General features: G+C 42.5%; 2 protein-coding genes across 3 annotated transcripts; both read left to right on the top strand.

Annotated features, from left to right (window-relative positions):
* The first annotated feature begins 1,654 nt into the window (after positions 1 to 1,654).
* ercc6 (excision repair cross-complementation group 6) lies at positions 1,655 to 17,275 on the top strand. 2 transcript variants are annotated; one of them, XM_083988128.1, is made up of 22 exons: positions 1,655 to 1,773; positions 2,506 to 2,780; positions 2,874 to 3,102; positions 3,404 to 3,524; positions 3,631 to 3,748; positions 4,839 to 5,556; positions 6,961 to 7,092; positions 7,710 to 7,868; positions 8,768 to 8,903; positions 9,137 to 9,307; positions 9,548 to 9,724; positions 11,071 to 11,187; positions 11,631 to 11,726; positions 12,468 to 12,686; positions 13,152 to 13,262; positions 13,884 to 14,003; positions 14,252 to 14,346; positions 14,848 to 14,993; positions 15,077 to 15,673; positions 15,777 to 15,945; positions 16,047 to 16,125; positions 16,230 to 17,275. In XM_083988128.1, exons 2-22 carry the CDS (start codon positions 2,585 to 2,587, stop codon positions 16,683 to 16,685), a joined length of 4,362 nt encoding a protein of 1,453 aa, XP_083844254.1. In that variant the 5' UTR covers positions 1,655 to 1,773; positions 2,506 to 2,584; the 3' UTR covers positions 16,686 to 17,275. The 2 variants fall into 2 exon arrangements, with proteins under 2 accessions (XP_083844254.1, XP_083844255.1); XM_083988129.1 differs by having other exon boundaries at positions 1,657 to 1,691.
* A 1,975-nt stretch (positions 17,276 to 19,250) lies between these two features.
* drgx (dorsal root ganglia homeobox) lies at positions 19,251 to 23,764 on the top strand (the record flags this gene model as incomplete). The annotated part of the gene is made up of 6 exons (XM_083987546.1): positions 19,251 to 19,308; positions 20,122 to 20,222; positions 20,810 to 20,911; positions 22,627 to 22,799; positions 23,162 to 23,274; positions 23,397 to 23,764. The coding sequence occupies 6 exons, from the start codon at positions 19,251 to 19,253 to the stop codon at positions 23,762 to 23,764; spliced, it is 915 nt and encodes a 304-aa protein (XP_083843672.1).
* Positions 23,765 to 27,655: the final 3,891 nt, after the last annotated feature.

Genomic DNA, 27,655 nt, shown 5'->3' with positions numbered 1-27,655 from the left:
ATAAGGAGTGTAAAGCACGTATCACCTGATGAAGTGTGCGGCAGCATCTTGTGTTACTTTATGTACATAAACACTCAGCATGTTGTGGAACCATAACTCTACATAAAGACTCTTTGAACAACAAACTCACCATGCTTTCCACATGTAAACTATACCTGTAATGTTCTCTCTTTAAATCTCGCTCCACTTGTTATTCTACTGTCAGGATGCGAAGCAGCACTCAGCAGCAGTGTTAACATCACACCACCGCACCCTCTGGGATTTACGCTCTACCCTCCAGCACCCTATAAATCTGCAAAGTCCTTACACACAGAAAGTGGCAGGATTTCATGCATGTTTTCACATGTGAATACATGCACCCACATAAAGTTATGATGGACAGCTTTGCCACCCACTAAATCCTGTGAGCTTGGTGTGGTCTGTCAACTTCTTTTACCTAAATTATGATGTGCAGAAAACACTGCAACATACATAAATATTATCTCCTCCTCCTATGCGATAAAAGCTGACAAGAATTTTCTTAAATACACAAAAAGTTGGAGGGTGAAGACAGATAAGAGGTTTACATTCCTCTTTGTAGCTCAGCCTTATAGTCACAACATTATGTGAATGCATCGGTTTATTTCCCACCGTACATGGTTCATCAGCAGTTTGATATTTTATCCTACTCTTTTTTATGACTCCTATCTGTGAGCCTTTACATCAGCTCTCCAGGGGGAAAAAAACACAAGGAAAACATTGTATCTGCTGGCCACCTGATCAGAGGTAGCCTCTGCACACTGCTGGTCTTCTACTAACTAAACTACAAAGCCGGTCTCTTACTGTGACACACTTTCCTTTTAGCTCAACACTTTTTAAATTCAAATCCCCTCTAATGTCTCTGGAGAGGTTTCACTGAAGGTGACCCACATTTACCAGTTAAGCAAATGAAATAGACCAGTGTCTCCATCTTCACTTTCTGTGCCAAGAGTAACAGCAATATCTTTCCCTATATAGATCTTTCTGTTTACACATATGACACTGTTTGGAAAGATTGCCGGCCTTTGCTCCATGCAAGGCGGAGATGATATTTTAATTAAGTCCTTCGTTTATTATTGCGCAGCACTGGAAATAAACTTCCTTGGAGATGCAAGTATTTGGCACTGCTCACATTTTTGTCATCCATCAAGGAAGGCTTTGCAGACCAAAAGTTTACATAAAAGAGAGATTGATGCTTTGCATAGGAACAGTAATTTTGAGATTTTTTTTAGACAGGGTTAATGGATAGTATGCTACTATTGTGCAAGCAAGGTCTGTCTGAACTGCACCCTGATTGCACCACAAGGAACTCCCACACTTTCTTCTTGCGTCTTCAGCACATAGCCTACGTGGTGACTGGTTCCCAAGCTGATTATGTAAAACACAAAGACAATGGATAACATGACTAACTGTGTTTATTTATTTATTTATTTTGTCACTGGTGGTGGGGAGGTGGAGAGGTTCAGAGGGTTCCTCCACTTCTGTCTGCATTTTTTTTTTAAATAAACAGCTTCGTGGCGCCATCTAGAGGTGGAGATGTGGCTGCAGCGGTGAGCCGACAGAGGGCGCTGTCCCACAGACATTGAACACAGCACGACACCGGAAGCCAGGAGGCATGGCAAGTATATGACACAAACCCACTAAGCCAGTGATGTTGTGTAACTGCACGTTTTGTAAGTAACTATCTGCCACTGCCACTGTCAGTGCGGTTTAATGTGCCACACTTCAGCCACACAGCGCTGACAGACAGCACGGGTGAGAGTTTCTCTGTGTGTTTGTATCCGCTGCTCGTTGAAGGGTGAAGAGCTGGTGAAGAGCAGCTGATGGAGCTCAGCTCGCTGTTAGCTCGGCAGGCTAGCCTAGCCACGTAAACAATGGAGCCCCAGCGAGGAGTTTTACGTTTCTGTGTGAACTAAGTGTCATTTTAAACTAAATAACCAATGTGCTGCTTTTAGGACAGCATTTAGTTTGAAATAGAGTCATAAATATATATTTAAACGTTTCTTCGCTTCCCCGTTGACTGAGTAATTTGCTTAAAAGCAGTCACCGTAGCTAAGAAACGGGTAACAGGTCTGCGTCTCTTACGTCAACTAACTATTTCAGCTAAAATTCAGATTCAGATTCACTTTTTTGATCTCCGGAGGGTAGTTTTTCTTCGTTACAAACTCCTGAATAGTAAGAGACAATAAGCAAACAAAAGTGATATAACGTTACATAGGGGATGGACAGGATCAAGATACATAAAAATGTAATTACTAAAATAAAAGCAGAATAAGAACAGAATAAAACAAGATACAAATAGAATAAGAATAAATTAAAATATAATTTTAATAATGTGATAATAAAGTACATGTGTACATGTACTTTATTGCATGCATTTAGTATACTCAGTAGGGCAGATGGCTCTTACAGTTCTGAGATAAACATTAAGTTTAAACTAAGTTGGTCAAAAGTAACTATAAGTTAACTTTTTGTCTTTTACTACAGTGCTGGCAGCAGTGATAGTGGTCTGACTGGCCACAGCATCTGTTTACATCTGGATGACCCACTGACTGGCAGCATCACAATGCCCGTCGACGGTTCAGAGGACCAGGCGCCGTCCTCTCTGTCCAGCCCGGCCAGCGCTGCTCTCACCCCGGGAGGGACAGAGGAGGATGGAGCCACGGGAGGCTCAGCGGTCAGCTCCTTCCCTGAAAACAGTCAGGGCTCGGAGGCTGCTGCAGCCTATCCTGCCAACACTGGACCTGGGGAGAGTAACAGCGGTGAGCTATGCAACCTTTAAAACAGATGAGAGCTGCTTTTTTTTTGTCATGGTACACAAACTGAATTAATGTGTTTTTCATCTGTGCATGCAGCCGGCAAGAGGTCTGGAGCCTTGTTGCACATCGACCGGCAGCGTATTCAAGCTGCATCAGCCAGTTCAGGTGCAGATGAGCTGCAGGGCCTCGGTGTGGCTGTGTATGACCAGGACGTCCTGGAGCAAGGTGTCCTGCAGCAGGTGGATGAGGCAATCCACGAGGCCAGTCAGGCTGCAGCCAAAGCTGAGGCAGAGAAGGAGTACGAGTCGGTGTTGGATGATGTCAGGTGAAGGACAATAACTGGGATATGCTGTTTTCTATGACCTTTAAATGAATATCCTCCTGTGTGTTGCGGTAATAAAAGTTTAATGGTCACTCAATCTCCACAGGACTCAATTACAGAAGCATATTTGACCTATAATCATGTAAAATGTTTCTCTCTGGTGGTTTTAAAGAAATTACGTTAGCTCAGATGAATGAGATAAAACATATAAAATGAGTTTCTCCACCACTCTAAAATAAATTTGCTTTTAATATCAAAGTAACCCATCTTTAACTGGCTGGCTGTATTGGTGTGTGTGTTTCAGGTCTGTTACACAATCTCTGAAACAAATCAACAAGATTATACAGCAACTATCTCCCTATGCTGCCTCAAGCAAAGATATCAGTCGGAAAATCGAATCTGTCAAACGGCAGAAAGAAAATAAGGTAAATACTGTGCATGACAAAATGGTAAAATACAACGAAAATTGACATTATGTGATGTAACTGTAATATTGATAGTGACTGTAATGATGATGAACACTCAATTCAGGAGAAACAGCTGAAGAAAGTCCGAGCCAAACAGAAGAGACTTCAGGCCATCCTAGGAGGAGAGGACACCCAGAGGGTTGAGGCGGAGCTTTTAGCAGAAGGCGATGATGAAGAGGAAGGTGAGGGGTTAATTTAGTTTTATGGTACAATTTCTTCCCGGGTATTATTGACAAAAAATTTTGTGCTACGACTTGCATGAGTTGCATGAGGGCAATAAAGTGCTGCTGCCCTGCTTCCTATAGATAATGTGAAACCAGGGTCATGTTCAGCGCTGCCCGACATTTAGCAAAACAAAGCAGAGATGGAAACAATGCAGAGCAGAGCATTAATACCAGTTGCCGGTATGGTGGCCAAGAAGGCTATTCTGTGGTTTTCCCTGTTTAGGGCACTGACAGAGAAGATTGTAAGCAAAAGGGATACTTATTGGGAGGTTAAGAAATACACTCTACACTGCAGTGATGGCTGTTTGGAAAATCAAAGTGACCACATATGTCACATCTTTGGTGGATTCGTTTACTAACACTTCTACCAAAATATATGAGAAAAGGTTGTTGAAAGATGTGCACTGGAATTAGGCAAACTGATTTGTGAAAAATGCTGCTACACAGTGATGTTTACCTTTTATTGTCTGCTTGCTTTTGTTTTGTGGTTGTGATGGGAGTGAATAGGAATTCATCTGTTGAGAAAAATCCACCACAACTAAGATGTATAACATGAAACCTCTCAAATACGCTTCAGAAGACACTTGAATTTGCAGAATCATAGTCATTTGCTATTGCAATTTCAATTGGCATGTCCATGATGTTGTGTTTTGGCAGCGCCAAACTGGAACCAAATAGAAACCACTTTGATATAACTGAGGGTTTTGACTGTTAGGGCAACATATTTGTATGTTGTGTCTTACTAGATGTGATTCTGTGCTGATTTAACATCCAGTGAGAAAATTCCTGAACACCAGTTGTTTGTTATCAGCTTGAACAAACTAATAACTAATAAATAAAATGAAGCCACCCTGTTGAGGTTATGTCTAGGTACAGTCACTAAAATATAATGTGGGGAGCCTAGGCCTAACAAATACAGTATGTTCAGTGTTTTTCCCTCTTCAAAAAACAATCTTTTGAATCCTGTCAAATTGTTCCTCATGTAGGATAACACATTTAAAAAACTACAGGGTGCGTTGTATCTAACCCTGTATTTGTGTTCTCACAGAAGCCGGGCCGTCCACACTGGGCAGCATGCTCATGCCAGCTCAGGAGACCGAATGGGAGGAACTTATCCGCATGGGTCACATGACGCCTTTTGGAACCCGGATACCTCAGAAGGAGGTAAAGAAGGAGCCTCGCAGAGTGATGCTCGCTGAGGACTCGGCCTTTGACCAATACCTGGCAGACCAGGCGAAGTTGGCCACTGAGAGGAGGAAAGTGCCTCTTGTGAAGAAGAAGATGCGCTCTGGGCTCAGCCCTGACGGGGCGGCCAAGGGAAAAACCAGCAGAACCGTTCTCGCCCCTAAGGATAAAAAACTGAAAAAGCGCATGAGAAAGCTTCAGATAACTGCTCTGAAGGCCCATCCGAAGGCTCGGCCTAAGGCTGAGCCACAGCTTCCCAAGTCCAAGAAAAGGCGCAACACTGAGGGACAAGGTACAGATAGCGAGGGGTCAGAGTACCTGCCCTCTGATGAGGGCATAGATCCCGACCAAGAGCAAAGGGAAGCCATGGAGGAGGGTTTTGGGGAGGATTACGATGATGACGAGTATGACTTGAAACCGTACAAAAAAAAAACTCCAGGAAGAGGGAAGAAGAAAGTAAAAAAGGACGACAGTGAGGAAGAATACTGTCCTGAGAGTTCAGAGGAAGAGGAGGAGGGGAAGGGTAAAGAGAAAAAGTTTAAAGATGACGGAGATGTGGAGTACTACAGACAGCGAATAAGGTATGCTCATTGTTCTTGCTGTTTTTTAAACATATATAATTAGTTCATTTTAGAATCCAGATTATCATTACACAACTTCTATTTAGTTTGATTTATTCAGTGTAGTATGTAAAGAGCAGATTTGTACTCGGAGTTATGGTTAAATGTAAAGATGCTGAAAGTTTTCCCCTATATGTCGTCTTCTGAGGAGAACGGAGACATCTCGGCCTGTAAATGACATGCTCAACAAACACAATATTGAGCCTTTAACCGTGCATCACATTTGTAATGGCGGTGGTGCAAATGTGCTATTGTTCCTCCCTTTAGTTAAGGAGAAAAGCAGTTGTTTTCGGCTGGCTCCATAGTGCAGAAGGAGAGTTAATCCCAGATGAGATTGGCAGCTGTTTCTTGACTAAGCAAATTCACTCCCTGCTCTTCTTCTCTCTCTGCTCTCACACTGGCCTAATTATCCTCCTGCACATGGTTTTATACACTCACTAACTCTAATGCTCAAATTAATGGAAGAGCAGCCCTAATGAGATTTCATATTTATAGCTGCCAAATAAATTGTGTTGGCATGTGTCCTTTTTCTACACTACAGTGATTGAATGTCAATTCAACAGCATAGACACGGCATGGATGGTGAGGCTAGCTTATATGAGGAATGATATTATTAGAGTGGATGGTATTTGTAGTTGGGTGGGGGTAGAGTGGGGGCAGAAAAGTGTAATTAACTGAACCAATGCTTAGTCTTGACTTAATTAGAGAGTGTGGTCTCCCAGGCCCAGCTAAAGGACCAGTTTTGTGGCAGGGTGACAGGACCAGGCCCAAATGAAGATGGATTCTTATCCTCTGCACCTCACACCTTTCTGGGGAACTCGCACTACTAATTGTCTGTATCAATCTTCATTTGCTGCGCGACGACTGTGCCTCTAACTGCTCTCTCTCCTGCACTATTAAAACTGTTCTCCTTTACATTTCCCTTTTAGCTGTAGATGTTCCACAGCTCAAGGGAAAAAAGCCACAACTCCAAACATTTGCTGCCTGCACACCTGTGTAGGCAACACTTTTTAAATGAATTACTGGGTGCAGTAGGTACAAATGGAACATCCGGCCATTCGTCCATCCGTTCGCTGTACTCGCTTACCTCGTGTGGCGTTGCACATAGCTGCACCTTTCCCACTGTGCAGCGGGCGGCTGGGTACTTTATATCCTGAACAGGTCATTAGTGTGTCACAAGGTTTCTATGTATAGAGAAAGAAATCCAGTCCAACATGAAACAGAATTTCCTTGAAGATTCTCAAGTTCTTTGAGATTCAAGGGTTTTGAAAGTATTTTACCGAAGATTAGATCAGATTTGACTAAATAATAATAATATCACCATTCAGATGTGCTATAAGTAACAGTATATCATTGTCTTATTAGGAGATGGAAGCGACAGCGTCTCCGAGAAAGGGAGGAGAAGAGAGAGAGAGGTGAGGAGCTGACCGATGACAGTGATGCTGAGTTTGATGAAGGCTTCAAAGTGCCTGGTTTCCTCTGGAAAAAACTTTACAAGTAAGTCTGATAGGTCAAATTTCTATCATTTAAAATGTCGGACAGAAATGTTCTTAGGTTGTTGTTTGTCAGCTCTGGGAGTGGTGAATGACTAATAGATATAAAGATTATGTTGTGCACATAGACACCCTTTGGTCTTACAGACCTTTATACTGAAATTACTTATTAACTTAAGATTGTTTCACTCATCATTGCATCATAAATCTTTTTCTTTTACTGCTACGATACAGTAGGTCACTAATAGATGTTGGGAAAGGTAATTTAACATGAAATATAAATTTGCCTAGACGCAAATCCCAAATTCTTGTTGCAGTTTTCATTAAAGCTTTAATGGTTATTTCCTTACCTCGTGTTTCTCAAAGCACCATGTTTGTTAGAAGTTATCCCAAGTTGTGCATTCATTCTGCTCGGCCTATATTAGTAGTAATAATTTTCTAATACCCTGTTAAATCCTGTATGAAACTTCCTTTTGGCCTCTATAAACCATTGCTGCATGTGTGAGGGATTAAGTAGTTTACACTGTCACATTTTAGTTGACACTTTACAGTGTCTGTAGATGCTGTTATGCACAGGTGTTTAATGTTTGTGTGCACGTGTCGTGTACATCACATTTTCAGGTACCAGCAGACAGGTGTGCGGTGGTTGTGGGAACTCCACTGTCAGCAGGCAGGTGGCATCCTGGGAGATGAGATGGGACTGGGTAAAACCATCCAGGTCATCTGCTTCCTGGCTGGACTGAGCTACAGCAAACTGAGGACCAGAGGATCCAACTACAGGTACACACACACACACACACACACACACACACACACACACACACACACACACACACACACACACACACACACACATACACGGACAAACAAACTGTGGCCAGAGACTGTGTGTCTGTATGGTATGAATATTTGATCAGGGGGATTTCTGCTTGAGAGTGTTCATCTGAATTATTAAACATGTTTCAATTATCAGACTCTTCACTTTCTTACTGCAGACATCAGAGAAAACACTGACACTGTGTGTGCGTGCGCATGCGTGCGTGTGTACACATGCAAGTGTCTTCATGAACACTTAAAGTCAATCTTTGACTCATGAAGTGGGAGTGGAGCAGGTGTAGGGCAACAAATCAGTGGCGGAAAACATGAGGCAGTAATTTGGTTTTACTGCACAAATGACACTCATGCACTTAGGAGGTGGAGCTTCCCTGATGGTCAATACTCTGTCTGCTATAGACGCCCACAAATTGATTGCTTGCAAACTCAATTATGGCCCAGTATCAATAGCTTCCACCAGGCGGAGGTTCATGCTAGCCCATTAGTGTCTCTTTGTGTGTGTGTGTGCATGTGTTTGTTTGACAAAGCTCTTGTAAATCTTCACAGACGAGCTGAGCATGTGTCCATGCACTTTCTTTGATTCATGCACAAAGCACAGAGAATGAACGGAGTAGTAGATCTAGGTGGTTTTCATTAGCCAGAATCATTTATTGTGCATGCGAGTTTAACACAATTTTATATTTTTACCCATCGGGTTTGTATACATTTGCATAAAAATAATGACTCTTATTTGCTAATGAAATTTGCTGAGGTTGGTGAAAGTTATATGAACCCAGAGTCCTCTTGTTTACACATTTTAATCCCATTTTAGGAATTAAAACATGGATCTGTGCGTCTGGTTTCAGGTATGCCGGTCTGGGTCCCACAGTTATCGTGTGCCCAGCCACAGTCATGCACCAGTGGGTGAAGGAGTTTCACACCTGGTGGCCTGCGTTCAGGGTGGCTGTTCTACATGAAACCGGCTCCTTCACAAGTAACAAGGTAAATGTGTGTGTTGGATTTTGATTTTCAGGATTTAGTGACAAAGTTTTTTCCTCCGGGTCTGTTTTCCTCTGGGGGGCACTAGAGATCTGTTTATGAAGCTTTACCTCCTAACTCTTCTCCCCCCCTCTGCTCTCTCAAACACCCTCCTCTTGAAGTACATGATACTAGAGACAGTAAGGAGTTGCACCGAGTGAAACTTGTGCGTCTTTCTTTTATTTCTGCTGCTGCAGGAACGGCTCATTCCAGAGATAGCAGCGTGCCATGGTATCCTGATAACCTCATATTCAGCTGTGAGGACTATGCAAGACGCCTTGCAGCGATACGACTGGCATTACATCATACTGGATGAGGGTCACAAGATCAGGAATCCAAACGCTGGAGTTACCACTGCCTGCAAACAGGTATTCACACACATTCACAAACACACAGATTTTAACCAGTGCACCTAAAGGGTCGAGGCAGGAGTAATGACTGTTGCTTATGAATAAAAGTAAGCTGTGCAGAGTTTAAATAGTTATATCACACAGTTATCATTGTTTGGAGTTTGTTTTCTACCTTAGGAAGAAGTTGTTAGTGTTACTCATCCTCATGCACCATATTTTAGAAATACATCAGTCATCTTGTCTTTTCCCTGTTTGTAGTTTCGTACTCCCCACAGGTTCATCCTGTCAGGCTCTCCCATGCAGAACAACTTGAAGGAGCTGTGGTCTCTCTTTGACTTCGTCTTCCCTGGCAAACTGGGGACACTGCCTGTGTTCATGGAGCAGTTCTCTGTGCCCATCACCATGGGAGGATACAGCAACGCCTCACCTGTACAGGTACTGAAACACATATACACAAAATATGCTCTGCAATTCTCATTGTCAATTTGGAACTATAAAAGTTAGCTGTAATAATGAACAGTAATGATCCCCCCATTTTTGACTTGGGAGGGGTAGACAGCAGAAGCATATCACACATGCAACAAGAAGTCATCAGTTCATGCAGAAAACCTGTCAGTAAACCTGTAACTGTAGCATAGGGAGGGTGCAGTGAAGGGCTAAAGTGTCACTTGACAGCACTAGTCCTACACGTGCACACAAGCACAATTTTGGCGAGCTTGATGGAAGCAGGTAGAAGGAACGATAAAGGAACAACAGAGCCATTAAGTGCAGTGCAGGATAATGTAGGTGCATGCAAAGGAACTTCAGTGCATCCCTAGTGAGTGAGAGAGAGAGAGAGAGGGAGAGGCTAAAGTGGAGAGCCAGTGAGCTAAATTGTAGCCCTTTGTCATTAGTGTTCAATCGTTAATAACCCACTGACTGTATGGATTTAATTATTTAAGCCAGCTATTGATGCTTCTTCCGCTGTCGATAATAAAAACCTTTACTAATTATTAATGTTATTAAATGGTCAGAGAGGACTAAGCTCTGCTGCCTTATCCTCTTCTCGAAATTCACAGGGCAACAAGCAGGTGCTCGGTTCATGTTCCTGTGTGCGTACAAGTCGATGCATGTAAAAAAAAAAAAAAAACTAGTGTGTTTTGGGGTGGGGCTGTGTTAGCATGTGGATGTGGGATCAATTACTGAAGCAAGCATTTGCAACCCCCCCATGTGAATCCACTCAGCAGCTTGTGCAGAGATACCTGGGTCATGTGCTGCCCTCTGCCTTTTCCTTCCCCCACTCTAACCTCTGTTGAGCCCTAAATCCCACATGTTATTGCCCCCTCCAGCTTTGCTGAGGGTGTCTTTGATCCCTCTGTGGACCCCCCCCTGCTGAGTTAATGTTTAAAAGGCTAACCGGCCTTCAGCACTAACTCAGGGTAAGGTGCAGCGGGGCCATTTGCAGTGGGGCTCCTAGTGCGGGGCGGGGCAGAGTCTTTCCGCAGCTCCCCTTCTGTTTCCAGAGGAGCCGGCCAGTGGTAGTGATAAAAGAGGAGGGCTCTGTCCCTCGGGACCAACAGCACTCTGATCAATGTTTAATGGTTGCTGCTGCTGAGAGGGACAGCAACATGAGGGAGGTGATGATAGGAGGAGGAGGAGGGGCTAAACGATCATCATCCCCCAATAAACACACGCTGACAGGTGTGAGTGTTTGTTGGTTTGACACACTGAACTGAATGCTGCTTTTTTTGTGTTAAGGCAGTTTGTTTGTGCTAAAAGGTTAAACTGTTGTTGACTTTCAGGTCCAGACGGCGTTTAAGTGCGCATGCGTGCTGAGGGACACCATAAATCCTTACCTGCTCAGAAGAATGAAGGCCGACGTGAAGGCCAACCTCTCTTTACCTGACAAAAACGAACAGGTATTCATCATACTCTAAAAGACATTTGACCCTTCTCTGTCTTAAGTATTGACCAGCCTCTCACGCCCGGGTCTCTTAACTGGGGATGTGTATTTCTGATTGGATGTGACTGCATGTGTCACATCTAAGGAGTATTTGATGAATGAGCATGGCCCACGTCAGGTGAAGCCAGCTAATAAAGTCCCAGTAAAGTAAAAGGAGCAGGTATTCATTAAAGAGGCTGGTCTCTGGTCTGTCCTCGTGGTTGACGCTGGTTGACTCTTCAGTCCACTTCGGCTCATTAAGTCAGTCCCTCGGGACAACAGTGGCTCCAAAAAACACACAGCTTCCCTCTAATTTCTCTTCTCGCACATTGCACTTCATCAAGGGGCTTTAAAACTGATGCTCACCGCTTATTACACACTTATGCCACTGTCCTTTTTTGTGTGTGTGTGTGTGTGTAGGTCCTGTTTTGCAGATTAACGGAGGAACAGCGGCAGGTGTATCAGAACTTCTTGGATTCCAAAGAGGTCTACCAGATACTAAACGGGGACATGCAGGTAAATGTCTCCGATTCACCGTCTTTGCTTTATGCTTCTTCCATGTGTGTTCTTCTTCACGTTGACCAACACAGCGTCACAGCAACGTGGACGCTGAAACTCTCAGTCGAGAAGACTTCCAGGAATAAGATCGTCCCTATTCATTATTTACCTCACTAACTCACTCACCTCACTCCTTTCACTTACAGGCCTTTGTGTGTCTTTTCGTGCACTCTTGTACACTAAAAGATTGTCAGTGGCCTTTAAATTTTTTTTTTCGCCGTGTAAATTTTGTTAAACTCCTAATAGCTTCACTTGAGTATTCCTTAAGATGCTCAACTGTGCAGTTGGGCTTCTCACATTAGTCGGGCCCTGGAGAGAAAGATTTGATAATTTATCACCACTGACCAAATGGACGCAGTCGGAGAGCCAGGGGTGACCACAGCAGATTGCATACACACGTACACGCACGCACACATGCTCTTATAGACATATTCAGTGGTCACTCTCAGTCCATTAACCACCATTACTAATGCAGTGACCGTTGGGCCTTCATCAAGAAACACGGCCTTTATTGTCCCTAAATAAATTATGTAACTCTTTCCTGTAGACTAAAGTAAATGTGCTTATTTGTTTAAAGGTGCAACACTGTAAAATGCAGTGATGTCTAGCAGCCGTTTCTACCAGCTTTGTCACCTGAAAGAAATATGGTAGTCTCTTTAAAAACCTTGGTTCCCCCTTTTTTTTTTGTGCGTTCTGTAGGTATTCTCAGGTTTGATAGCGCTTCGTAAAATCTGTAACCACCCTGACCTTCTCTCGGGTGGTCCCCGGATGCTGAGCGGAATCCCAGAGGACCAGCTCACTGAGGAGGAACACTTTGGCTTTTGGAAACGCTCGGGGAAGCTGATAGTGGTGGACTCACTGCTGCGTCTCTGGTTCAAACAGGGCCACAGAGTGCTGCTCTTCACTCAGTCTAGACAGGTCAGAAACACCTCGCTCTCATTGATGTCTCAATTAAAAAACAGCATTTAACATATACACTTATTAAATATTATACATTTTTAGATTTGTTTGTATTAATGCCCTCCGATGGATTTTTTGCATAGGCTTTGAATAAATATCTTGAATTGTCATGTCTGTGTATTTGCTGCTGGTTACCTACAGCCCATATGCCTGTAAGAGCGTGCGTGTCTGCGACGCGTGTGTCTGTCTGTGTGTGTGTGTGAATGAGTGAGAGGCCCCAGCTGTTGCAGTCAATACCAATGAGATTATACCTCAGAGGGAACCTGAGACCCTCCCTGTCGGTATCTCTGTCCATGTAATATTAATCTGCTCTAATCCTTTTAGAGATAATCCAAACCTCAGCCCCTCTCTCTGTTTCTCTCCCCTTCTTCCTTTTTGCTCACTGTCTTTCTGCCGCCTTTATTGTCTCCCCCTCCTTTCTAGATGATGGCCATCTTTGAGGTGTTTGTGAGGGAGAACAGCTACACGTACCTGAAAATGGACGGCACTACCACGATAGCCTCCCGACAGCCACTCATCACTCGCTACAACGAGGTAAGGATTAGTCATCCCTAATGGCTCTGAGTGTTTCCCCTGAAAATCCCATCCTGAGGGACACAACTGCTTCAGTGGATCCCTCCTCACCCTGAGGTGAAAACACTAATTGACGGCAATCTGTTGTTCAAAAAGAATGTTTCTTATTGACTCTGGTGAAATATAGACATGTGAAAAATATTACTTTGAGCTATAGACGATGAATGTGAACGTTTAGAAGAAAGATAATAAAATGATGACTATTAAACAGTGCTCATATGCTCAGATTCTATTCAGATACAAGGCAAAAAAATTTTGTTGGTATTTTATAATTTCATTTAGTCCAAAAATCTCAGATTAATATAAAAAAAAAATTCAGAGTTTTTTTTTTTTCAGTTTAACTTTTTTTTTTTTTTTTTTAAGAATCACGTGTCTTTAAATAAAATTAAGTTTAAGAGAGAATGATATTACCTCATATTATCATGTAAAATTATAAGATAACAATTTACATGTGAAATTTATTTATAAGCTATTTCTCAAAAACAATTACTCACAATGTTGTTATCATAATCGGTATAAAACTGTGGACATTATGTTTATTAATCACTGATCAATTTTTTTTTTCCTTTGTCTATGTTACAGGACAAATCCATTTTTATTTTCTTGTTGACCACTAAAGTCGGAGGCCTGGGAGTCAATCTGACTGGAGCCAACAGAGTCATCATCTATGACCCAGACTGGAACCCCAGTACTGACACACAGGTTAGACAGACAGACAGACAGACAGACACAAAGTAATTCAAATAAAACATTTCCGAAGCCCGTTATATGTCCTTACAGTAATTGTTGTTTTTGCAGCTTTGTTTGTAAAATTAAATAACCAGTTTTTTCCAGTTGGGTAACAGATTTCTCCATCTGGTCAATAATCTCAAATGATTCTTATTGTATCTTTACTCCTCCCTTTTTTTTGTACCTTAATCATTTATTTAAATGCATTATGTTGGTCAAAGGCACGGGAACGGGCATGGAGGATCGGGCAGAAGCAGCAAGTCACGATCTACAGACTGCTGACTGCAGGGACCATTGAGGAAAAAATCTACCACAGGTAAGACAGCAGTGTTTTGTTTTTTTTGTGGATGTAATCAAATGAAACCACAAAGCTTACTAAAAAAAATAAATTAAAATTCTGAGCTTGCTTTTGTGTGTTTTCTCTTACCCACTTCTCCATTTTAGTTGTCTTTCCATAGACTTCACACATTCATGAATATTGGTAATGACATGACTAATTGCACACATCACTGCTATATTACTACTTGTACTATCCCAGTTCTCAGTAATTGAAAAGCTTTCCTGCATTATTAAATGGCCAATCTAGGACTTCTAAACCGTTGCTCTGTTTGGTTTGTGTCTGTAAAGTGCTTTTAAACAGCAAGTTAGAAGAACTGCAGGGATTCTATTTTGATACCTACAGTAGAGCGGTTAACTAATTTTCTCATCCATCAGCTAAACTACTCTGTGGTGACAGAGGATCGGGGTTGCCTGCTGAGGTAAAATGGTAAATTATACACAAGTATCTAATTCTGTATTTGTATCTGTTTTAATTCAGGCAAATCTTCAAACAGTTTCTGACCAATCGTGTTCTAAAGGATCCAAAACAAAGACGGTTCTTTAAGTCTAACGACATCTATGAACTCTTCACCCTGTCTGACCCCGATGGAGCGCAGGGAACAGAGACCAGCGCCATATTTGCAGGTGTGTAGATTTTTATTTTTGTTGTCCTTACCAGAGAAACCTCATATGAATCTCTCTCTAAAATGATTTTCACCCTCAAACAGGTACAGGCTCTGATGTCAAGGTGCCAAAGAAACCTGAAAGGCCACGGCCATCGCACACGGTAAACCAAGGCAGCCGTGCACATAAACACTCCTCAGCAAACCAGAATGAAACTGGTGCACACAGCAGACACTCCTTAGCAAACATTCCTGCATCGAGAGATGGAAACACCTCTCTGTGCGGTAACAACTCTCAGGGTAAACCAAACATCCCGGCAGACAGTCAAAGCACCAACCAAAATGGCGTGGATGTAGAGCCAAATGTTTCACTAAATACGCAACATAACGGACTAAATAACCGAGACTGGGATGCAGCCAAGTCATCAGTCAAAAACTCGAACTCACCCAGAGACAAAGAGTCTTCTTCCCTGACCAGCCCGCAGAAACACAGTGAAAAGAGGAAGCACTGTGACGCAGGAGAATCGCACAAACGCAAAGATAAGAAACGAAAACGCTCCCGTGATGTTCGGTTTGAAGGCACCCGCATCTCTCACTTGGTGAAAAAAAAGAGCTATAACAAACCCGAGGATGAAGGCAATGAGGGGCAGGATGAGAAGAAGTCCGACGATTATGTTTTGGCAAAGCTCTTCAAGAAATCCGGTAGGTTTTTTTCTTTTTTTCTTCGCACGAATTTGTCACATCAGATATGGTTCATTTAGTAACTGTTATTTTTTAATCACTCATCTTCCTTGGTCGTCATCAGGCATCCACAGTGTGATGCAGCATGACACCATCATGGAGTCCTCAAACCCCGACTATGTTCTTGTGGAGGCAGAAGCCAACAGGGTGGCTAAAGATGCCCTGAAAGCCCTTAAGGTTTCTCGCCAGCAGTGCAGACTGCCCTACAATAGACCCCCTCCTCCACCTGCAAGGTACACGGTCTCAAACACGCTCAAACATTTGCATTGTTGGATCTTCGCTCATCTCACTTAAGGGAAACATATCTCATTTTGTCCCTTGTTTGTTCACTTAGGAAACGGTTTGGACAAAAGAAGAATTCTCTTCTGGCTACGCCTACAGTTCAGTCCGCCCCTACTCCGAGCAAATGCAAGGTAACACTACAGTGTTATTATGAAAAGATGTAACTTATTGCTCTGGTAGTTATTTGTCATTTGTGATGTGATGTATAAATTCATCAATTTTTTTTTCTCTTCAGGATGCTGCTATTGTGAAGAAGTCTGTGTCAAAGAAGCCTGGTTCTGCGGCTCATTTCAGTGGGGAGGCGGCAGAAAGTGAGTCCAACTCCGCCCCACTCTCTTCCTCCTCCCTGCTGGCCAAGATGAAAGCCCGTAATCACCTCAACGTGCCCTCCAGCCAAAGAGGAGAAGCAGAAGAAGAGGAGGAGGAGGACGGCTCTGGAGCTCCAGGACGGAGCTCCCCACCAGCTCCGCCCACTCAGCACGACGAGCTGCTGGTGGATCTGCGCAACTTTGTAGCTTTCCAGGCGAATGTGGACGGACAGGCCACCACTCAGGAAGTGCTGGAGTATTTCAAACCAAGACTGACCCAGGAGCAGGCGCCCGTCTTCCGAGAGCTGCTCAGGAGCATCTGTGACTTCCACCGGACGACTGGTCAGGAGGGCGTGTGGAGGCTGAAGGAGCACTTCCGCTGAAACACAGAAAAAAATAACGGGACCGAGGAATAGACTTAACTGTGATATGTTTTTTTTTTTTTTGTCTCTCTGTCAAAATACATCTGTAGCACTGTATGATAACTTCATATTATTATAGTTTTTTATGGTGTAATGGAAGGACCATATTGTAGGAGACAAATTTTCCAGTACAGTGGGCTGTTGGCTTAGTTGATGAACTCCTGTGATTATCAGCTAACTACATCCTGAAGCTAATGTCTGTTGCAATGTTTAATTTATTTCAGCTGCAAGTCTGGGTTGGTTTTGTGTTCAGATATTATTTCTTTTTATTTGTACCTGCTTACACTTGAATTCACTTTGTATTTTCCTCAAAGTTAAAACTGTATTAGCTAATATTTCCTTAAAGATCTGTTGTTTTTTTCACTTTCAGTATTTGTATCTCAATGGTGTCATAACTTCTGTGAGATGTAACAGGGGAGTAGTGTCTCATTTTATGAACACAACCTAATCACCATAGGTTTTGGTGGGTTTTTCTAATGAACTTTCAAAAGGATACAGTGGGTGAGGAATTACTCAAATGGCCCAACTCCAATTATATGTGAAACAAAAAAAAGAAAGAAAGAAAGAAAAAATAACGGAAAAAAAACTTGATGCACAGTCTTGCATACATTGCATGTTATAAATCTCTGCTTATCTGAAATGTGAGTTAAGGAAACAAAGAAAGAAGCAAAGTACTGTATTTTGAATAAAGTTTACAGAACAAAAATAATTTCAAGTTTTGGACCCATTTTCGCAGTTTGTGATACATTTCCATAGTTATACAATATAAATTATAGAAATGCTGACTTTAATTTGATTTATCAAAATTAGACAAGAACGGAGCTTTTTCTCACAGACAGATCCTCAGAGTTGGACTGGAGTGAGGAGGCGTGGTGCTGACCAAGGTGCTGAAACGTTTCCTGTTGAAATCCTCGGAGCGAAAATCTGCAAAACCCACTGAAAGTTTACTTGTGAAATAGTTTGTAACCAGCGGAGATGAGAGTGTAATCTCATTTAGTCATTGAAGCAATCATCAGAGGCTGGAGAGGAAAGGCGCTGACAGGAAGCAGACCCACACACACACACGCACACACACACACACACTTTGGGCCTGCACTCTTGTCAGAGTTGTCTAGACCAAATATTGGGATAAAGTTATCAACCGTTATTTGATTTCAATTTTCTCCACGCACCTCGCCGAGGTCATAATAACAACTTTATTTTCAGTGGTGCATAAATTAATTACGCGCATTTAATAACTAAAATATCATTATATTCCCCCTTTAATAACATAAACGCTGCACGCCAGGGAAACCCTTAATAGCGCGGGGCCCTGTAACTGGCCATTATCCGCCTGTAATGATATTACAGAACCAATTACGCGCCATTAGAAGGGATTTTCTGCACTTTATGTGGTTTAGTCCAATCCCGCACTCCTCTTCTAAATTTCAGCTGCTTCTCGAAGCCTCATTTTGCCTCCACCTCAGAGACGCATGGCGTCTGCGCTCTGTCGTCCCTGATGCGCTTTAAAACTAATTGAAAGGGTCCCGCAGCAGATCATTTATCTGAGGAAGCGTAATAAATCGCAGGACCCCTTGCTGTGAACAAAATCAAAAATTTGGCCTTGTGAGTGTTCTACATGCGCAACCCCTTGTAAAGTGGACCCCCTAACACACCCTGACGAGCAATTAACCCACCCGACAGTCAATCTAAAACCCAAAAGCAGTCATCCTCCTTTTTTTAATATATGAAAGAACCAAATAAAAAGTGCAGCGGGTATGTGTGCATGTTTATGGTTAGGGAATATGCTTGACTCTGGAATAACAATCACTTGTGATGAATTTTTTTGGCACCAGAGCAGAGCTGCCGTTTGCCACCCTGGGTATATCTCCCCTCTCCCCCCTCTGTCTTTATATCTGTCTCTGACACACACACACACACACACACACACACACACACACACACACACACACACACACACACACACACACACACACACACACACACACACCAGGAGTTGGGGGTGAAAGAGACAAAGCCGTGATAATCCGATTAGGACCAATTAGGCGTGAGATTCTGCGACACTAGCTGAAAGCCTTAACACTCTGTAGACAGTTATACAGTTATAGAGACATCTGGACACTCCCAGAGAGAGTGCGTGTGTGTGGTGAGTGTGTATGTGTGTGTGTAGGAGAGAGAAAGAGACAGGAGGAGAGAGAGGGAGAGGAAGAGAGAGAGAGAGCGAGAGGAGTCTGGACACTCCCAGGCAGAGTCAGAGAGTCAGTGGAGGTGCAGCAGCCACTTCTCTCCAGAGCGGGAACTCACTCGCATCAGCATCAGCATCAGCATCCTCACTGCAGGTAGGACGCGCTGCATCTTCAACTTTAAGTCTGCTTAAGTTGTACTTCTTTTTTTTTAGGAAGACTTCATGTTCCCAGCCACAGATCTGAATCGCACTGTATCCGACCTCCGGCGCTTCGGGTTGAAACTTTTTTTTTCCTCCTCTCCGCACCAGGTTCAGTTTTTGCGGCTCAGAGACGCGTCAGGATGTTCTACTTCCACTGTCCGCCTCAGCTGGACGGAGAGTGCTGCCGCTCCAACACATGTAAGTTTTACATCCTAGTTTTTTCCCCCGTCGGCCTCACACAGCTGCCAGTTATTTCCACTGTCTCTCTCGTCTGTAAAGTTTTGTGATGTTTCCGTGCGTATTTACGCGCACAATGTGTGTGTTGTTGTGGCACAGCCGAGAGCAGGCCTGTGCCGTGCGCATGTTTTCATCTTTTTTAATTTCACATAATTATCTTCGCTAAAAAATGAAAATGACACAGACCTGTTTTATGAGGTAACAAATAAAAAAAAAATCATTTTCTATTTCGCAGCCATGTTCAGAACATTTGGCGAAGCTGTTATAAACTGATATTTCCCATGTTAGAAAAATTAAAATTAAAACTGAGACAGGCTGGATGCTCAGTGCATCTGTATAAACACGTGTGTCATTTTCTCTTTCCCCACAAATTCAAAGGTGGATGTAAAGGGTTAAGTCAGATCTCCCCTCTGCCATGTCAATCTGCTGCCTGTTTCGGTGAGAAGCGCTGGTGGTTTGGCCCCGGGGCAGAGGGGGCGTTTTGTCCCGGGCACAGATGTTGAGTGTCATGGCTCTTAGTCCGTCATGGTTCCCCTCAGACAGCCACAACAGCAGTGTTTCATGCTACTAATGGAAATACAAAATGTGCCAGAGAATAAATTCCCTGTGTGTTTGGCCTACATAGACACTTTTTTTTTTTGCATTTCTTTTTTTTTCCCAATCAAAGTTTTCTTTTTAACTCAGTTGCTGAATTAATTTAAACAGAAACATGGGATTATAAATCTAATTTCATCAACACTGAATTCTCTTTTAAACTTTTTTTTCTCTCCACAGTGAATTCCAGCGGTTTTGCCAACCACGCCGCGGCTGATTTTGACGATGGATTTCTACGCAGAAAACAGCGCAGAAACAGAACAACATTTACTCTGCAACAGGTAAATATCTCCCGGCACGAAAACACAGAGACCGAGAAATATGAGAAACTTCACTCAAAGCGAAACAGCACGAGGAACTAAATTAAAAGTGGGAAAATAGAAATGGCACTCACACTTTCAAAATAAAGGACTTTAGCCAGGTAGAGAATAACAGGCTAATCATAAACTCAGGCCTTTATAATAATTTTGATGATAAGTGATTCGAACAAAATGACACAATTGCTGCACACATATGAAAATTAAAACACAAGGTTATGAAACTTTTATGAAATATTTATATTTTTGAAGATCATGCATCTGCACAAGTGAGCTGACCTCTGTGTGTGTGTGTGTGTGGGGGGGGGGGGGGGGGGGGGGGGGGGATTAGCTAGGCCTTACCTTTTCATCTGATAGTGTTACACTTAAAGATTTTATATTTTTTGAAATGCATGGAGCTGATGAGGATCATATTTATAAAGACAGAGAAAGAAAGAAAGAAAGAAAGAAAGAAAGAAAGAAAGAAAGAAAGAAAGAAAGAAAGAAAGGTAAAGTAAAGAATGACTCAATCAACAGGAAATAAACTTTGTATTTCACTGGTGTTTTTGCAGCTGGAGGCTTTGGAGGCAGTTTTCGCTCAGACTCACTACCCGGACGTGTTCACCCGGGAGGAGCTGGCCATGAAGATCAACCTGACCGAGGCCAGGGTGCAGGTATGTCCGACCGCAGCACCACTGTGTGCGCACTGTGTCCTGGGCACGTTTGACCATGCGAGAGAGGGTAAATTAAGCCACTCTGTCATTCCGGCGATGCACTTTAATAACATCAACATAATGGTGAATATTAGATTAGCTTGATTAATCGGTCATTCATAATTAACCAGCGATAATGGTCCTCACTAATTTGTCCGCGTCTCAAAGGTAGGAATACATCATCCATGCAAGATCTCCCCTTTTCCCCGTGTTACGCAGACAGAAACCGATATGTGTTTTAAAAGAGAGGGAGCCTGCAGCCTCCCAAACTCTCTCTCCCTCGTTCTCTCTCTCTGTCACACACACTCTTCAAAACACAAACACACACCAGAAGAAAAAAAATGCCTTAAATTTGGTCATTTATATTCCACTCCTGCCCTGCACATATGCGCGGTTATAAACTTGGCCAGATGTAATTAAGTTATGTGTCCTGTATGTAATTTCCTGCATTCCAGATTTGCTTTTGGGTTTTGTTGTGCGCGCAGATCTAATTGTGGGAAATATAATAGTTTGCCTTTTGTTCCCCAGGGTCATCTTACTATCGCTTAAACCCAATGGCGGGGTTGATAATGGAATCCAGCGCTGTAAATTAGGGATTGTAAACAAATTATTCCCCTCCTAATCCGATTACCACATTCCTATTATTAAATCTGAACATGAATCCACCGCAGTATGCAGGGATATTAAACTTACATTATTATTAGAAAATAAATTTCCTTTCTGTTGTAGTGTTGTTGCCCCCCTTTTTGTAAAGTGTCAATGGGCCTCCCCCGCATTAAGAGCATGCCGCAAATTGAGATTAATGGAGCAATTATAGCCCATTCAGAGACGGGTGTGTGTGGGGGGGCGCGACTTCTAGCTGGAAGGTGCAGGGGTGAGATAAGTCCATTGGTTGTATTGTTGTCCTGCCACCAAAAATGTTGTCCTTTCTTTATGCCGAATGAATGCATGTGTTTTGTTTGGCTGTTGACACCATTTATACCTCCCATACAATGGGAGGGATGCAGAGCACATGCACACGACTCTAACCTCCATTCACACATCATGATTAATGCCTGCTAGAACCAAGTCCTAATCGAATCTGATGTTGTCAAACAATCACTAAATAGGGAAATAAACGACTTCATCATAGCTGCCTCTCTCTCGGGCAGCACAACTGTCAGTGGGAAGTCATTAAAATATGATAATGAAAAATTGCTCAATTAAATGTTGTTATAGGCAGTGACCTTCATTCGATTAAGATACCAGAACTTGGCGAGCCTATATCTTCTCAGCTGTGTGGATGGTGAAGTTTCAGAGATAAGTCAGTGACTATAGGGAAAGTAGAGCGCTGCTGTGACACATTCAAGTGCCTCTTGATGTGCAAGACAAAATAGAGCAAATGGAGAATTAGTTTAAACTGTCAAGAAGACAGATATCAGTGAAGTTGGCATTAGTTTGTCTGTGATATATAAAAAAAGAATGTGCAAAAGGGAAATGAAGAACTTGATGAGAAAAACTTTGGCATGAATAAAGCTTCAGTCAATAAATAAAATTAATAGATGCAAATGTGTCAGGGCATGTAGCAATATTCCAGTTTTAATTAGTAATTTAATTTAATTGTTTTGCTTTTTGTCTTCTCTGTCTTTTCTTTCTCTTTCTCTTTCTCTTTCTCTCTCTTTTTTTTTAAATTGCAGGTTTGGTTTCAGAATCGCAGAGCAAAGTGGAGGAAGACAGAGCGAGGGAGCACAGAGCCTGAAGGGGGGAAAGAGCAAATGAGTGAGGGCACTCCTCCATCTCGCAGCATCAACTCTCAGTCCCCAGTGGACCAGAGCAGAAAACAGAAAGAACCACTGGAGATGCAACAGAGGTAAAAAAATAAAAATAAAAAATCAGATTGTTGTGGCTGTCACTGTTTCTTATTGGCAGGAGACAGAGAGGTTTGCAGATTCAAATTCACAGACTGGCGGCTTTGAATGATGCAAATAAATACGAAGCAATATCCTCTCTGTCAATAACTGCCAACACAAATCTCTGATGACCATCTAGGTCATTTTTGTACATTGTTCTTACAAACTCTTAGTTAAATTGAATATAAAACAGTCAAAGCTCCAGAGAAACTACAGGAAAAAAAAGTTATGTTACTAAAAAAATGTAGGTGTGTTAAATAAGGAATTTGTCACCTTATAATTTTCTCCCAATAATCAGCTATTGTCTGTCTGTTTTCCCCAGTATCAGCAGGACCGTGGGTCCTGGTGGGCCCTTCTTCCCATCTTGTATACCAGGGACACTGCTCAATTCTGCCACCTACGCCCAGGCCCTCTCACAGGTCGCCACACTGAAAGGTAAATATGGTTTTCATTACTGGTGAATGGAGAGAGTGATGATGGAGATGAGAAAATGAAAATTTGTCTTTTGGTAGTCTCACCACAAGTCTCTCTCTTTTTTTTCTTTCTTTTTTTTTAAGGTAATGGTTTGTGCTCCTGCTGCGTCTCTGACCCCATGGGATTGTCCTTCCTGCCGCCCTACGGTTGTCAGGGCAACCGCACAGCCAGCGTGGCCGCCCTGCGCATGAAGGCCCGGGAGCACTCGGAGGCTGTGCTGCAGTCGGCCAACCTGCTCGGCGCTGCAGGAACCGGGCCCGGCGTTGGCGTCCTGTCTGGAGTGGGCGTCAGCGTGGCGAGGCCCTCGGTGGGTCCTGCCATCGAGGTGCCCGGCTCTATGGGACGGGGAGGAGACAGCTCCAGTCCCAGCCCGGCCAACAAGGTGCCAGTCCTGGGCGGCAACCAGGACAAACACCCTCAATGCTCCAAGGAACCACTGGAGAAAAAGTGAGGCTGTGGACGTGGACATGGATACTCTACATCTGTGTGATTGTGCCTGTTATTACTACTCTACTCTCCTCTACCCCGGTCCTATGAGCAACTAAGCACAACTACTGACTGACTGACTCCAGAAACAGCCTGGAAAGACTTTGCTGATATCACAGTGTATGGATGCAAACAATAAATATTTATTTGACAGTAAATTATTATTGTTTGTGAGAAATGCTGAATATCTGGGGCCTTGTTATCCCCATTAAAGCACAAGTGTGGTTTTGGATCTATACAGTATCTGTCGTCATGCACTCTTGGACTCTATTTGATGGATTAACATAGATACAGTACAACATGTGTGCAACAAAGACCTATTTGATAATGTGAATTTAAGTTCCTCTTGTTTTCCTAAAGAGGACAGATGCTTACATTGTGAATGTTGATGCATGTAAACTGTACGTGTAGAACTAAAGGCAGGACTGTGAGGATTATTTGGAGGTGTTTGGCAATATGATGTTTTTGCCGTCAGGTCAGAAATGGGCTCAAACAATCGTCTGTCATTCTTTTTGATTTTTAAAGTGAAAGTGCACTTTAATATTAATCAGCCATTTCCAGTGTAAATGTGTACATGTGCCAGAATACAGTATGTTGATGTGTGAGCTCCTGTGCAGGCTGAAGCAGACTCAGTGACAGAGCGGCGGTTGTCCCCTCCACTCTGTTAGCACATCTGTAGCGCCAGCAGACAGGGAACACACCAGTCCTGTTTTGACATGTTCTTTAAAACAATTAAAGATGTAGTCGCTCATGTTCCTCTCCTGTTGCCTCTCACTCCAGCCATCTGTTCTGATACATTATTTATCAGCTTCCCTTAAAGCCGGGAGAGTAGAGCAAGCGTGACTCTTATTATTTATTTACTTTTAGAAACGCCTGCCATCTCTCTCTCTCTTCCTCTCTCTGAGCAGTTTTTAATAAACCCCATTAAACATGATAAATGCTATTTATTAATGTTGAATTTACATTTTAAAATATATAATCTTTCATCACCTCAGGGCTCTTCACACAGTAGTTTATCACGGGCAATACATTTGTTGATTCATTATTCCTAAATATCTTTCCGCATAGAATGACTCTTGAATAAAGGTGATCAGCTGATCAGACAAAACCAGTAGTTGGGCTGATTCAATTTGCGTCCTTGAGGATTTTCGGGAAATTACTTTTGATAGTCAATAACACAATTAAGTAAACTACACACACATTACCATGAATAATTGATAAGAAATTATGTATTACCATGAAGTACTGGTTCAATAATTGATGAGGCGACACCCTGGTGACACAGAAGAGAGAGATAATGTCAGAAGTCGTGCCAGGTTGTACACTCACTTCCTCTTTTTCATTATATGTGCATGTTGTAAATAACCAAAAAAATACTCTAATAAAGTGACACTTTCTTGAGCATGAGTCACCCACTTGTGACACACACACACACACACACACTTTTTAAGAGTTAACAGGATTTATAATGTAAAAAATACACCATATTAAAATAAGATAATCAATAAATAAAATAGCTACTTTCAGGGCAGACATTTTCAAAATAAAGTTTTACATTCAAAATCTATGGCTGATTTCATATATCCATTATTATAATATTGTAGCCCTGTTATATAGCAGGTGCTCTTATCTATTCAAGGCCCAAATGATGTTACCAAAAACATCATGTCCTAATATAATGATTTTGCTTTATGCATGAGAGAGCTCCAGAGCAAATATGTTAAGCCCTGTGACATGGCAGCTAATGATAACACAATATCCTTATACCAAATCAGCTCCTTTTCCTAAAATGCACCAATGTGGACAACGGAATCCAGCGCACTCACACAAAAGACGTGAAAAACACATTCAATCTCTCCAAAATTGAATACAGTAGTTGTGGAATTTAATCATTAGCCAAAACAAAGGATGCTGAAGTTATAATGACTCCGATCATCATTAAGTTTTGCATGGTGCCCATAATTCACTGCTTTAATATTTCATAAACAAGTCAAGTTGGTGTTGACATTCAGCTGTGCATGTGGCATCATTGATAATTTTCTGTCACCTAAAAAAAGTCCTGAGGCGGTTTTGTGGAGCATTGTTATATCAAATTAGCTGGAGAGCGGCCAGAAAAGCAGACAAACATGGTGAATGTGGGGGACAGCAGTTGAACTCTGTTCTTACAGTGCAGTTAATGGGCTTCTTTTGTTGCAGTAATGAAATATTTTTGCAGGGATGTGGGGAAATATGTCCTGAAACAGGGAGACGTTGTCCACATGCACCCATCCACAGACGCACAGACAATATAAGGCATGCAGAAAAAGACCGTATGCTAAAGAAAAACACACATAGGGGCCGACATATAATTCTTTTCCCTGACACTGGGTGCAACACCTACATTTTACAATTCAAGTGCATTCAGGCCTGGTCCACTGAAGGACCAAAACACCCTACTAAGGTATCATCTCTGCTTTTAATTCCTGCAAAAGAACTGATCAATAACCCAATCAATTAGAATCAATTAAGCTCATCTCTGAATGGAGATAATACAAACAAAGCAGATCTTAATGCAGCAAGTAATGTGCCCGTCTGCTGTCTGCCACATAACCACATCTCTGCTCGGCCTTACTCAGCACAGGGAAGAAGAGCACCCTCAGCGTTTGTGATCAATGCCCAGAGTCTCCAGCAGTTTCACAATTCAAAATACAACTAATAACACCTATCAATCAAAAACTATATACATTTTATATAAAAGTTTTTATACCCATTTATACATACTCTGAATATTTCAGTACAGGCCAAATTGAATTGGATGGTTGTATGTTCTTGGTTCGTCCACTAGAGGGATGTAGTGAGCAGGAGACTTGTCCAGACTTCCCACAACAGGCTGTATCTCAACCCTCAGTGGGGAAATTGAGCACTTTGGATAAACACACTCACTAATTTTTGCTGAGGGAAGTCTTTGTAAATTAAATTTTATTAATCAAAACAATTTTTTAACAAGTGCCGAGCATTGAGGGCCCAAAAGTAAGTAGCAAAACAAGATGATGGGCTCCCTATATCAGCAAGTTGCAACTTCTGGATGATGATGTTTGAGATGTGAGGCTGATTATCTCATGAAAGAGGTCGGGAGATGGATGTTACTGACATTCAGAGTCCAGTGCGGAGAGGGAAAATGCTGGATGAGGAGATCGTGTGGGTGCAGTGATGGAGGTTGCAGGGAGCAGGGAGGAAAGAGATTAGTTTAAAAAAGGGATTACCTCAGCCTTTTACCAAAGTTTGGTGAGCTGTATGTAAAGCCATCTGTGTGTTTGTCAGTGTGTGTGTGTATGTGTGTGTTTGTGGGGGAGTGTGTCTCCATTAAGGCCCATGTGTGTGTGTCCATCATCCTGCGGGCACGCGCCAAGAATCCCAGGAAACTATCTGCTACAGCAATCTCCTATTATAGCAGCGGGCTGTAGGGGGGGAGGTAGTGGAGGGGGAAGAAGGAGGAGGTTCAGTTCCTCCCCTTCCTCTGCCTCATGGCCTTTTCTGCTCGGGTTGAACGAGGCTGTAATCAGGGGGATCAAATAGGCTACTATTATGAGTGAGTGTGAAATCTCTGTTGAAAGAAGCCACTCAGATATTCAAAAAAAAAAATCACTGTGAGGAGCAAATAAATGATAAACCTGCTAAACATTTGAGCCTTATGTTCAGGACAAAGCTTCATTCATGTCCATAGTGATAACAGCAGGTGGGTGGTGCCACTTGTTGACACTCACACTCCATATAGTGCTTGTCAATTCTGTTAAGCGAAGAGGGTGGCACTTCAGTGTGAGGCAATGGAGCTATTTTTGTCTCCCAGTGGGGGGCCACCCAAACTACAGCCCCCCTC

Source organism: Trachurus trachurus (assembly GCF_905171665.1).
Source record: "Trachurus trachurus genome assembly, chromosome: 15".
Taxonomy (NCBI): domain Eukaryota; kingdom Metazoa; phylum Chordata; class Actinopteri; order Carangiformes; family Carangidae; genus Trachurus; species Trachurus trachurus.
Note: the sequence above shows the minus strand (reverse complement) of the source record. Positions and strands in the feature narration are given on the sequence as shown.

Coding starts and splice junctions, on each gene's coding strand:
- ercc6 (XM_083988128.1), top strand. CDS start 2,585: ATGCCCGTCGACGGTTCAGAGGACCAGGCGCCGTCCTCTCTGTCCAGC. Junction 11,727..12,467: donor TACTAAACGGGGACATGCAG/GTAAATGTCTCC, acceptor TGCGTTCTGTAG/GTATTCTCAGGTTTGATAGC. Junction 14,994..15,076: donor GACCAGCGCCATATTTGCAG/GTGTGTAGATTT, acceptor ACCCTCAAACAG/GTACAGGCTCTGATGTCAAG.